Here is a 13,797-nt window from a genome sequence, read left to right as displayed (position 1 = left end):
CTAGCTTTTGGAAAATCACACATTGCATTCTCTGAGTTAATGTGCAACACCCCTGCAGCTCATCATTGCCCAGGCCCATAAGAAGACAGCAGTGACATCTGGGTAGTGCTGCAATCTGATCATGATCTCAACCCTCCCCACACTTCTTGAGCTTGAAAGACCTTGTGAGTCAGGAACAATATATGCATGTTCCTTCCTGTCGCCTATCTCCTGAGAATTTGAAGGCTACTGTGGGACTACAATTGGGTGACCAGATAGGAAGTGTGAAAAATCGGGACACTTTTTTTGGGGGGTGGGGGGGAGCAGGGGGAATAGTTCCATGTATCAGACAAAGCCCCTAATATTGGGATGGTCCCGATAATATCGGAACGTCTGGGCACCCTAGTCTAAAACATAGATCCCAATCTTTTGGGGCTATTCTATCAGTTTACCAGGTAAAAGCCAAATTCCATGCTGATTTATACCCTGGACAACTCCACTGAATTCAATGGGGTTGCACAGAGTGTGAATCAGCACAGAGCTTAGCCTCCTGACTCTCCTGTGTCAGCCAGTGCCTACTGTCTCCCATTCAGCTGTGCAAGGCCTAACTCCCCGTGGAGCTAGTGTTGCTTCAAATTCCAGTCTGATGATAAGCTTGGGGTTTAGAGAACACCAAGAGACACTTGGTGCAAGAACATGCCCAGTTGAATGGGACAAAGGAAGTGGCAGTGCCCCATGAGCCAGCCCTGAGAGTCAGCAGTAAGGACTAGATGTGCAACCCTTATTCATGTCAGTAAGTACTTACACAAGTATTCCACTGAAGTTCATGTCAGAGTCAAAGCCTGTGTGAGGAAGGGTTGGATAATCTAGCTCTAATGTAGGGAGAGGTATCCTAGACTAGTACTCATAAACCTGAGGCACCAGACATGGTGGGCCGAACAGAGGCTGGCAGCCATTGCGCTAGAGAAAAGGATTGGAACCGGGTCCTGTGCCCTCCAGAATGAAACGGGGCAGCTGCCATGGGCTATCAACCATAGGTGGAAATGTTACGCCAGCATGAAGATTTGTTTCAATCACACTGGAAGAGGCCATTTACTACAGTGTTACCTTGCTTTACCTTCTTTTTCACATTGTAGACCGCGCCAGCCAAACTGACAGAGGCAGCCCTTAAATCTGTCGCATTTCCCCCGATTGTTGCAATTACACTTGAGTTTACAGTCCGGCCCATAAAAACCAGATTGGCACTCTGCAAGCACAGGTGTTCAGGGTAAGTGTTAACAGCATGGAATGAATAAAAGCAACTTGCTTTGCATGCTACAAATCTTCCATTACTTCAGAATCTTACGCATCAAACTCTGAGGCTGAGTTCAATCCATTTAGTTCAATGGTGGGTGCGGCCCATCAGCATAATCCGCTGGCGGGCCACCAGACCGTTTGTTTACATTTGCACGGCTGCCCGCAGCTCCCAATGGCCGCGGTTCGCCGTTCCCGGCCAATGGGAGCTGCGGGAAGTGTCGTCCAGCATCCAAACAGTCTGGTGTCCCACCAGCGGATTACCCTGATGGGCCACGTGCGGCCCGCGGGCCACAGGTTGCCCACCACTGATCCAGTTGGACTGAGTTTGCGAAGGCTTTTGTGCTTAAAGCATCAATACAGCGTCTCGAGGATCATGACGACAACAAAACAGAGCAAAGCTGTTTCTGTACTTGTCATCCTGCGAAGTTGCAAGCATCTTCAACTCCCAGTGAAGCCATTATTATTTGAGTTGTGCTAGTACCCAAAGGCTCCTATCGGGATTATGGCACCATTGTGCTAGATGCTGCAAAGACAGATAGGAAAACTTGGTCCCTGTCCTCAAGAGATTACAGTCTAATATGTAGTCAATGGAAGCTGAAGATGCTTGGCAGTTTGCAGGAATGGGTACTGACGTAACCCACTTTTATCCTTAGAAATATGACAGGATCCTCAAGGCAGGGGTCAATTTTTATGGGGCGGGGAGGGGGGAATGCTGAGAGCCATTTAACCAAATTATAAACCCCGTATATAAGGGAAACCACTTCAAGCCAGGAGGTGTGGCAGCACCCCCCCCCCCCCCCCGTCCCCAGTTCCAGCACCTATGTACCGAAGGTTATAGAATGTTTTAAATTTCAGTTACAGAATCAGTTAATTTATGGGATACTGGCAATATTTTGCACTTATACAGCACCTTTCATCTGCAAATCTCATATGCTCCTTTGGGGTAGATCTGATTATTATCTCTATTTCATAGATTGGGAAATTGATGGTACGTGGGCTGGGCATAAACAGCCTGGCTCTGTCCCACTGCCATTCCTTTTCTTTTTGTGTTTTACACACACTAAGCAGCAGCAAACTTTCAATGCACCATGTTTGTGACTGTACCTTCATCACATGCCAGGCCCTTCCATCCTGTAGCACAAGAGCAGCCATATGGATCTGGTAGACAGAACATATAATATTTGCAGCCTGAGTTCTCTTTACAGCTTTCTTTACAGGTTCTGCCAAATGTGTTGTCTCCGCAAGCTATAGAAGGGGGGAAAAAATGGCCCAACAGCGTCAAGGCCATGAAAGTGCTAGTTCTTCCAGTGATACATCATTAGGCAACATTAAAGAAATAGAAAAAATGGAAAATAAATATTTTTACCCCCCAATATTGGGTCCATTAAAATCCATAACTATGTCAATCATCAGGCAAGATTCAGGCATGACCTACGCTGCTGCTGCAGTGAAGATAACTTTAAGCAATGAAAACAACCTTGGATTTTCTTTAAGGGGAGGAAATAGAAGAACATCCAGTGCTTTGGATATTCAGGGTCAGATCTTCACCTGGTGCAAATCACTGTAACCCCTTTGAATTTGATGGAGCTATGCTGGCTTACACCAGCTGAGGACCTGACCTAGAACTTTCCTAGAACCAACTTGATTATGGTTGAAATCTTGGACGTTTCCAACCTAGTATGAAATCTTGGGCTCACTGAAATCAATGGTAGTTTTGCCAGAATGAGGGCCAGGATTTAACCTCATGTTTCCAAGGAGAGGTAAGTTTTCTTTCTTTGAGGGTGTTGTTCACAGCAAAGGGTCAAGAAAAACCTCCAGATCTGCCATTGTAATTTAGAATATAACAAAATGCTGAATACCACATCACATGTATGACACATAAGCTTTAGAGTAACCAGCCATGTTATATCCATGAGTGACATTATAGCCATGGAAGTTATAATTAAACAAACAAATACAGTATTGAATGGTCAATGGTCTCTTCCAACACTGTTCTACCAGGGATAACATAATAAATAAGGAGCGTATTTATATATATAGTGGCAAATGGCTGACGCTATTGTGGTGGGTCCCACGCTTTTCCTTGGTGCAGTATGTAACAAAAAAATATCTACATTCGTAAGTTGCACTTTCACGACAAAGAGATTGCAGTACAGTACTTGTATGAGGTAAACTGAAAAATGCTATTTATTTTTTTTATCATTTTACAGTGCAAATATTTATAATAAAAAATAATATACACTTTGATTTCAATTACAACACAGAATACAATATATATGAAATGTAGAAAAACATCCAAAATATGTAATAAATTTCAATTGGTATTCTATTGTTTAACAGTGTGATTAAAACTGTGATTAATCACAATTCATTTTTTTAATCATGATTACTTTTTTTGAGTTTAATTCAATGAATTAACTGCAATTAATCGACAGCCCTAATATATATATATATACTTAATTTCAAGCAGGTGAGTAGTGCCATTGGCCTCAGTGGGACTTCTTACCTGTTTAAAGTTAGGTACATGTGTAAATGTTTGCAAGATGAGGGCCTTAATGGATTTTACTTTCCTGAGATTACAGGACTGAATGTATCTGTTCTATAGTACCACAGCTCAGATGTCAGATCTTACTGTAGTTCAGTTCTGATGTCTGCAGCACCGCACTACAATCAGAATATTAAGGCCTGAACATTCTATCATGCATCCCACATGTTAGAGTAGGCAGCATCAGGCATGTTGACTCAATCATGAACTCTCCTCTCCTGTGACAAGCAGGCCCTTAAAGCCACAGTGGTTGGGGCCGAGGTCCAGTTGTAACTTTTGCCAACATTGCTGTGTAGAAATAAATGATACATCTGAAGAGAGAGTGTGTACTTACCCTTCTCACATGTTTTCCCCATAAAGCCTGGAGGGCAAATGCATTCTCCAGTATCTTCGTGACATATGCCATTGTTCATGCACACCGGGCAGATGGAGCTGCACTTCGGGCCCCACTTCTGAGCTGCACAGCCTTTTATGCAAAAAGTATAATAGTAAATTGTTTCCTTTCTCACACACTCACAAACTATACAAACCACGACGATCTGTCTGATTAAAGCGATAACACTGGCTTTGTATATAGCGCCTCTGATTCATAGGGACCCTAAAGGGCTTTAAAAACTATACACACTATATTAAGTGTCACTTTGTTTGCTACAGAAATAGTCATCTCTCAAGTGGAACAGAGCAGCTGTTTATCAGCGCACTGTAACTCTACACCACGCTTTTAAGAAAGGAAGCAAAGTAGAATTTTGCTATTTGAAACTGAAGGGAGGATTTAATGCAGGAATTGCACTCTCTGGTATTCAGCAGAGTTGCACTGTCTGGGCAAGGATGTTATGTTTAACATTTCTGCTCTGATAAATACCCAGGACTATGACTACAAATACTCAGGAGCTCAGTTACATCTGATCTGAAAGATGTGGTGCTTATAACATGCCAGCAGGTTTAAGCTCAACATTTCTGGCTTTGTGCCTGTGGTTGGCAATCTGAGAAAATTTCTGTCACAGTATTCTTCTTTCAAGGAGACAAAAACATATTAGGGCTAATTCACCCACTATCTTTGCTGGAGTTATACCAGGGATCAGTATGGCACACTGTTATCTCCATAAACTGTTTAAAAACAATCAATAGAAGTGTAAACACAAACTCCTGTCTTGATCATTGTTTACCATTTCCTAGGCTGATAAGCTGCTAAGGGCCGGTTCCTGAACTCTGGAAACCAATAGAAATTTTTTCATTGTCTTCAAGAGGGGCAAAGACCGGGCCCTAAACTCCATTACAAGCACAAACATCATGCTAGACCTGTTCCTGCAAGATGCTGGAGGAACTGCAGGGAGCTCCCAGGGCTCAGCAGTGTTCAGTATGTGACCCTCTCTCAGTAAGTATACTTCCTATGATCTTCTAATGCAAAGCCATGATTGTGAAGGTGATGATGGAAAATTCTTGAGGCAGCTCCAATAACAGAGAAACATGACTAGAGAAATCCAGACTTGGGCTGGAATTTTCAGATTTAAGCTTGCATTTAATGTGTCAACGTGGCATTTGGATGTCAAAAGAGGCCCCAAGTCCTCTAGACATCTAAACAGAATTTTCACTGGCTGGCACCTATTAGGAAATCCTATGGTAAAACCCCAAAGACCAAACTCTGGGTCAGAGTCATGTTGATGGAGCTGCCCAAGACAGCATTTTTGAAAGCTGGGCTCCCACCTTTTCAAAAGCAGCATCAGCATGCACACAGTAGGCAGATAGGGCCAAAATCCCTGCTTCGAGTCAAACGGTCTCAGTTTGCACCAACTGAGAATTTGGCCCCTGTTTTGCTTTTACAAAGGTTGGCTCTCCATTTTATTGTAACAGCACTTCAAAACACAAAAACAAAGACTGATCAACACACAAAAGAGGGAAACTTACGTCTTACTATCAGCCTTGTATAAGCAGTGGTGAAGGTGTTTCCTCCTATGTATCTGGCAGAGTAGACCCCTGCTTCAGAGCAGGTCACTTCTAGCACATTTGGCACTTCATGCCTGGGCACAGAGTGAATGAAAGAACCTGAGAGAAGGGCATAAAAACCATCATAATAGAGCAGAACATCCATTTAACCCTTCACAAGAGGAGCTCAGGTCAGCCAGTGAGGGAAGACATCTCAGATGAAGCAAGCTGTCTACCACGCAAAACAAATCTGTTGACCATTACACGGTTGGGGCATAAAACCTCTTCTTTGCCTCTCCTCCAGCTGCCACTGCATAGGAGTTGAACAACCTGGTAATTAATGTCTGAAGAATGTAGCTGCAGGGATACTCACTGTGCCATCAGTGAACTGCAGAATTCTGCTTGTTTTAGAGGATCAGCTCACCTTGTGCTTCAGCTAGTCAGATGCCAGCTTATTCGTATGGTGTGGTACATGTGTATGTATATTTGCAAATATTTCCTTTTATGAATAAGGTCACTTTGAATGGCCTCTTCTCTATGGTTTCACACTTTCATACATATATAAGTGTTGGCCATTAGTTAGGCCCTGATCATGTAAAGTAGGATTACCATACGTCTGGATTTTCCCGGACATGTCCGGCTTTTTGGTCATCAAATCCCCGTCCGGGGGGAAATTCCAAAAAGCCGGACATGTCCGGGAAAATAGGGAGGGGTTGTGGGGCTTTGATCCGCGCTGGGGCCGGAGCCGCAGCCGCTGGGGCCGGCGGTGCTTGGCCGCTGGCCGGCGGCGGTGCTGGGGCTGGGGCCGGTGCCGGACGGGCCGGTGCCGCTGGGGCCTGATCTGAGCTGGAGTCTCCGGGGCCGGAGCCGCTCGGTTGGGGCCTGTGCCCGTGCCCCAGGGCCCGAGCCGAGCTGGAGCCGCCGGGGCCGGGGCGGGCCGGAGCCGCTCAGCCGGGGCCAGCACACTCGGCCGGAACCAGGGCCGGTGCCCCGGGGCCCGAGCCGAGCTGGGCCAGAGCCACCGGGGCTGGAGCCGGTGCCCGTGTCCCGGTGCCGGTGCCCGTGTCCCGGGGCCCGAGCCAAGCTGGAGCCGCCGGGGCCGGGGCGGGCGCGCTCCGCCGGAACCAGGGCCAGTGCCCCGGGCCTGAGCCGAGGCGGGCCGGAGCCACCGGGGCTGGAGCCGGTGCCCGTGTCCCGGGGCCCGTGTCCTGGGGCCTGAGCCAAGCTGGAGCTGCCGGGGCCGGGGCGGGCTGGAGCCGCCGGGGCCAGAGCCGCTTGGCCGGGACCAGTGCCCTGGGGCCCGAGCCGAGCTGGAACCGCCGGGGCCGCGTCGAGCCGGGGCTGGCGCACTCCGCCAGAATCGGGGCCGGCGCCCCAGGACCCGAGCCAAGTCAGGCCGGAGCCGCTGGGGCCGGAGCCCCTCGGCCAGGGCCAGTGCCCCGGGGCCTGAACCAAGCTGGAACCGCTGGGGCTGGCGCGCTCGCTGGAACTGGGGCTGGTGCCCCAGGGCCCAAGCCAAGCCGGGCCCGAGCCACTCGGCCAGGGGGCCGGACTGGGCCGTGCCTGCTCGTTCCCCCCCGCCCCAGCTTACCTGCTGCCTGCCTCCCTGTTTCAGGCTTCCCGCGAACATTTGATTCGCGGGAAGCAGGGGAGGGGGAGGAGCAGGGGGCGGAGCATTCAGGGGAGGGGTTGAGTTGTGACGGGGACTTTGGGAAAGGGGCGGAGCTGGGGTGGGACCAGTGTGGGGAAGGGGCGGAGTTGGGGTGGGGGCGGGGCCCCTTGGAGTGTCCTCTTTTTGTTATTTTAAAAAATGGTAACCCTATGTAAAGTGATTCACAAACACAGACCCTTACTCCCTTGTGGAATCCTGTTGGTCTCTCCATTCCTTAAGCTTGGGCAGGGGGTAAGCTATGTAGCAATGGGAACCTAAATCATGGAGCAGAGAGTAAATTGAAAAAGAGGAAGTGGGGCAGAAGCACTTAGAGCAGCATAGCACAGGAGATATTGAGGGATGCAAGGCAGAGATACAAGGGCGGGGAGTTATAAGATTAAAAGCAAAGGCACAACAACTGGGGAACTGGAGAGCACAAGGGATTGTGGAGGGGAAGCAAATAATTTGATCAACGCTGTTTCTAGGGTTGGCAATCTGGCTCCTTCTCTGCACTAAATGCACAAGAAATGATGCTTCCTTTAATTGCACAGCAAGAGCATCACCAGTAATTATTTTAATGTAGTGGCACAGGTGCTAGGATATCACAGTGATGGGTGAGGGGAAAATAGAGAGAGAGAGTCGTTACCGTTTTTGTAGATCACTGCATCTTCCTCCATTGCAATCTTTCTGATGAAGGAAATGTTCACATGTTCTCCCTTGTTCACTGTCATAGTTAAGGCCACTGGGAGGAAGGAAGCTAAAATAAAAATGGTCAAAACATGGGATTAATGACTATAAATATTATCAATGACTGTGATTCCCCTAAACTGAAAGCTGGAGGATAATCTACAGCAGAATCATCACTGGTGATTTATATGTTTAGATTTCCTTTGCCATCAGCAGCCCCTGCTCTGTGTTTCAGCAGTGGCATGGGTGGGTGGGCATATAGGGGCTTGAACAATAAGGTGGTGTAACTAGAAGCAAGGAGAGGAAATTAATAATAATGTTAATACTGGCTGGATAACTGGAAACAATTCCTAACCAAGAGAACCAACCAGTTGTAGAATAATTTCCCAAGTCTTTTTAGCCCTAGGGACAATTTTTATAAATAGATTGGGTAAGGTACTGGGTAAATTTACTAGGAAAAGATCTTTCACTGGCAAAGAAAGTTTCCATGATGTAGTGAAATGCAACAATGTCAGGACATCAGTGTCATATAAGGCCTACTGGAAGACAGAAATAGCATAGTGTAGTGCTCAAAATTAGCTCACCACACTTTCCACAAGTACTGAAAGATACCATTCCTTACTGAGGACAACAGAATAAATGTATTCTGAGAAGGGTTGGGCAACATTTTTCAATCAAATTTTTTTCTATCTGAATATATCTTTTCATCAAAATCTAAACGTTGCATGGGAAAATATGCAGTTCAATGCATTTTTTAAAAATTCTTGAATTGGAAAATTCAAAACAAAAAAAATGCACAAAACACAAACCTATTTTCACACACTTTCCTGCTGTTTTCCAATCTTTTCCAGCTGGAAAACAGTAAATAAGTGTGAAAAGTGAGTTTCATTCATTTTCACACCTTTTTTGTCTATTTACCAGTGGAGGAAAGGGAGTAGGGGAGTGAGAAACCTGAAAATCCAGAAACCAATAATGGAAAAAAAAAAAAAAAAAAAAAAAAGACATTTTAAGTCAAAATTACACAAAACTTCAGTTGCAAAAGATTTTGATATGAAATTAAATCAAGTTTGATTTAATTTCATTTTGAAAATTCCTGTGGAAAACTTGGGATTTTTTTGAGGGAAAAATTTTCTGACCTAAATCTGAGATTCCAGGCCAAACTCTTCTTGTGATAATATTTGGGGGGGGGGAGGGAGGGGTGGACATTATAAAAGCTATCCTACTAAATTAGAAAATTCTGATTTTTCAAACTGACCTTTGGGGATATTCAGATCTCAGTCTGGATCTAAACCTCACACTTTAGGCCCATTTTTACTGAGGACAATGAGTACACTCTCAGAGGGATGGGACACTGTGTTTTACTGCTCCCTTCTGTGTCTTCTTATTTTTTCCCAAGGATTTCTAGCTTTTCTTTGGGTAGGTCCCTTCCATACCATGGTTTGCTTCCTTCCACCTTCCAAGGTCTTGCAGTGCAGTCACCCTCCTCATGGCTAAAAGGGCTGAATTTTACCTCCTCCAGAATCTGCTAAAGACAATCTGAGTCTCCACTGGAATAAGTTCTTATGCTCTGGGTCCTATTCTACTGCCGTCCCATTTATAGGATATTTTATTTAGGGTAAAGGATGTGCGGGCTACAGACCAGTATGAATTATGGGGTACATTTTTCAGACACTTTTCCATCCAGTTATGCTCACACTACTTGCCCCCACCCTTTGTGCGAACATTCAAGCAAGCACATTTTGGTTTGTACCAAAGATTGTGGAAAGCAAATTTTGGGCCTGTAGCTGAAATTTGTTTACTGAAGTAATTAAATTCATTTTAGATGGAAGTGGAAGTAGTTTATAAATGCTAGGTCAGAAACAAAAGCCAAAGAACAAAAACAACAACAAAGAATAACATGTGGCTTCTGTCACCATCTATCTGTATTAGGTATTTAGTACATTGGCTGGAGAAACTTAGATGGAATCATTTCCCATCAGAAAATGAATTTCCATTGAAGTAAAAATGCTTTGAGAAATCATATTAATTTTCCCAAAAATGTGTTTAGGAGAAAACCTACAAAAAAGCCCTCACAATGTTAAACCATTCCATTTCGACATTTTCAGAATGAGAAGTTTTGAGTTTTCATTTTGAAATGACTTATTTCCATTTTGAAATGACATATAAAGACACTTTAAATGCTGTATTATATTATATGCAGTGTTGTTTTAGCCATGTTGGTCCCAGGATATTAGAGAGAAAACGTGGGTGAGGTAATATCTTTTATTGGACCAATTTCTGTTGATGAGGAAGACAAGCTTTTGGGCCACACAGAGGTCTAGGTCTTCAGGTCTAGGAAACTAACTCAGAGTGTCACTCCTTGTCTCTCTCACCAACACAAGTTGGCCCAACTATGCAAGTAGTTCTACTCACTTCAATGAAATTACTCATGTGCATAAAATTAAGCACATGCATAAGTGTTTGCAGGTTTGCGGCCTTGCACAGTATTATCTAGGCCAGGGGTTGGCAACCTACGGCATGCGTGCCAAAGGTGGCACGCGAGCTGATTTTGCCTGGCACGCTGCTGCCATCTGGGGTCCCGGCTGCCGGCCCCGCTCAGCCCACTGCCGGCTGAGTGAATGGAACCCCAGGCCGGCAGAAGGCTGAGCGGGGCCGGCGGCCGGGACCCCAGACCGGCCGCAGGCGCGCCCCCCCGGCTCTGCCCTCACCGCGCTCTGGTTCTGCGGCTCCCGGAAGTGTGAGCTGCCGGGGCGCGGGGCCCTGAGCCTGCTCCGGGCGGGGCAGTGGTGGCGGCTCACACTCCCAGGAGCCACAGAGCCCGAGCGCGGCGAGGGGGCAGCCGGGGGGTGCGCAGGGACCGCCACCCACATACATCCGCTGCAGGAGCCACCCCGGGGGGGGGGCACTGGGCCGCAGCCTGGGCAGGCGCCCCCTGGATCCTCCCTCACTGCGCTTGGGTTCTGCGGCTCCCGGAAATGTGAGCCATTGCCGCCGCCCCTCCCAGAGCTCTCCCCCTCCCACTGCCTCAGCACTCTGCGGGGGAGGGGCTGTTCCCGCGGCAGCCCGCAGTGTGTTTTGCCTCCACGTGGAGGCAGCGTCTGACCAGCGTGGGCATGGTAAGGGGAGTCCTGGGGGGGCAGGCAGGGAGCAGGGGGAGGGTTGGAAGGGTCGGGAGTTCTGGGAGGGTCTCTCAGGGGGCGGGGAGTGGTTGGATGGGGCGTGGGAGTCCCGGGGGTCTGTCTGGGGGCGGGGGTGTGGATAAGGGTTGGGGCAGTCAGAGGGTAGGGTCCTAGGAGTAGTTAGGGTGGGGGGGTGTTTCAGGAGGGGGCAGTCAGGGAACAAGGAACAGGGAGGCTTAGGTAGGGGATGGGGTTCTGGAGGGCAGTTAGGGGCAGGGGTCCCAGGAGGGGGAAGTCAGGGGTCAAGGAGCAAAACTGCAATCTATGTGTGAACAGAAAATAAAGCAAAATTTTTAAAAATAAGTTTCTTGCAACAATGATTCAACCAGCTCTACTAAAGTGTTTGATCCCAAGACTACATCCACAGTCGGAGCTGGGGGGTGATTCCCAGCACACGTAGACATACTTGCACCAGCTCTCATTGAACTAGCGAGCTAAGAAGAGCGATGTAGGCATGGCAACACTGGAAGCAGCAAGCAGCGGTATGGGCTCGCCACCCTAAGTATGGCTTGTAGTCAGGGCTGATAGCTCATGTCGCCTCCTGCCACTACCTATGTTACCATGGCTACACTACTTTTTGAGTGCAACTAGCTCACTGAGAGCTAGCCCGAGTATGTCTGTGCTAGCTGGGAACTGCACCCTATCTCCAAGTATTGGGGTGTTCGGTTCGGTGGCTTTTTGTTTTAAATGTAGACAGCTAGTATTAATTGTTGTTTTTCATGAGAAATTCGCTTTGCAGTTCAGCTTTTATTTTTCCTTTCTATTTTCTTTGTGTGAGTTGTTTAGTTTATCCATGGGACCTTTTCTTCACAGCATTGTTGTAATGGAAAGGAACCCACATTCCTTGGTGGGCTCCGTTCCAATGTATTTTTAGCTTATGGTCTGCATTTAATTAATTATTTTACAATATGAGCCCACTCCTTAAAGAGACACAATGAACTGAGGTATAGAAGTGCCCCAGCTCTCTTTGGCTTACATGTCTATAAATCCATAACCATCCCTTCCTCTGTAGAGAGATTCAGTTGTGTTACAATTTTTTCCCCTTCAGTCACTAGGAATAGATTCTATACTATACATACTATATGCCAGGCAAGTCTAGAGTATACAGGATATAGGAGAACTGGCCCTCTACTTTGAAAATGTTATATGTAGATTCATGCAGAAAATGTTCTTCCTTTACATTTTCACATTATAAAGGCCAAGATTGTCAAAAATGAATAGCTTAAGTTAGGCTCTTACGTCCATATATAGGCACATAGGCCCCAATAAAGCATATAAGCATGTACTTAAGCATGTGAGTAATCCCATTAAAGTCAATGGGACTATTCATATACTTAAAGTTAAGCACATGCTTAAGTGGTGTGATGGAGAGGGACCCAAAGCAACTGCTAGATTTTCAAAATTGCCAGTCATTCAACAGCTCCCGTTGTCTTCAGTTGGACACACAGTGCACCTTTCAACTCATCTGATGAGAAGAAACCCTTAGTGTATTCAGAAGCCTTTAAAATTATTCAGACAATAACTGTGGAGAGGAAAAAAATTTGCCAGCTACAGTAGTTTTGCCAAACCCCACAGCCCTTCCCTGACCTCCCTTTCCTCTCCCTGTGGCCTTTAATAGCTTTGAGAATTTCTACCATGTCTCTTTCTAACCCATCCAGAAGCTTACTAGTCAATGCATATAACAGGCTCTCTGATGAGATCCATATCAGCCAAAGCTTTTAGCAAAGATCATCTGAAAAGTAGAAATGCAATAATCAAGACCCCCAAAATGCCCCATCTAAATCCATGTACAGCTGGTAAGAAGAGTATATCTCCTCTGGATATAACAGATTTAGCCTGGGTGATCCACATGTCGGGCTCTCAAGTCAAGTCTCTCTTCCCAGGCACGTAGCCCTTGACCTTAAAGAGCTACAATGGGCTCAGCACCCATCATCTCATCTGCTGAGGAACACAAGAAGTCAAGAGAACATCACCCCAATAACCTGCTATCTACACTGGCTTCCTGTTAGATACAAGGCCAAATGCAAGATTTTGGCCCTCATCTTCAAAGCCTTTCGTAGATTGTTACCTGAGGGTCTGCCTCACCTGCTTGGTCATGAACCCCCTCCTTCCCTCCTCCTCCCGCATTGAACAGAACAATGGAACTGGCAACCTCAAGAGTGAGATGTATGTGAGTACAAGGGACAGAGCTTTCTGGGTGACAGGCCTGAGAATCAGGAGTACACTCTCAGCAGAGGCCAGAACAACCACAAACCTTATCACCTTCAGAGTAAAATGCAAAATCCACCTGGCCTGCTCACACCACATTACAACAAAGAAACTTCAGCCCTGCTCACTGGAGAGAGAGAGCAAGAGAAAGTGATGTTATATGTTCACTCTACAATTCCCATCATCTTGACAGTATTTGTACACAATAACGGATTTGCAGGCTGAGTGGGGGTGTTTGAACTGTTGGTACTACAACATATTGTGCTAAATATTAGTGATGGGTGAACTTCAAAAGGTTTGAATATTTGATGAAGTGCAGAAAATTATCT

General features: G+C 46.5%; 1 protein-coding gene across 8 annotated transcripts in view; it reads right to left on the bottom strand.

Moving 5' to 3' along the window:
- TEK (TEK receptor tyrosine kinase) overlaps positions 1-13,797 on the bottom strand; it is a 62,890-nt gene that overhangs the window by 31,162 nt on the left and 17,931 nt on the right. For 4 of the 8 annotated variants that reach the window (XM_008168739.4, XM_008168740.4, XM_008168741.4 and 1 more), the window contains exons 3-7: positions 8,041-8,151; positions 5,726-5,863; positions 4,155-4,286; positions 2,380-2,520; positions 1,097-1,225 (exon numbers count right to left, since the gene is read on the bottom strand). In XM_008168739.4, coding sequence (XP_008166961.2) covers positions 1,097-1,225; positions 2,380-2,520; positions 4,155-4,286; positions 5,726-5,863; positions 8,041-8,151 — 651 coding nt within the window. The remainder of the gene's footprint in view (positions 1-1,096; positions 1,226-2,379; positions 2,521-4,154; positions 4,287-5,725; positions 5,864-8,040; positions 8,152-13,797) is intronic. The other 4 variants (XM_065549670.1, XM_065549672.1, XM_042850366.2 and 1 more) reach the window with 1 other exon arrangement.

Source organism: Chrysemys picta, chromosome 6 (genome assembly GCF_011386835.1).
Source record: "Chrysemys picta bellii isolate R12L10 chromosome 6, ASM1138683v2, whole genome shotgun sequence".
In the NCBI taxonomy this organism is placed as follows: Eukaryota; Metazoa; Chordata; order Testudines; family Emydidae; genus Chrysemys; species Chrysemys picta.
The sequence above is the reverse complement of the archived record's forward strand: the minus strand, read 5'-3'. Positions and strand labels throughout refer to the sequence as shown.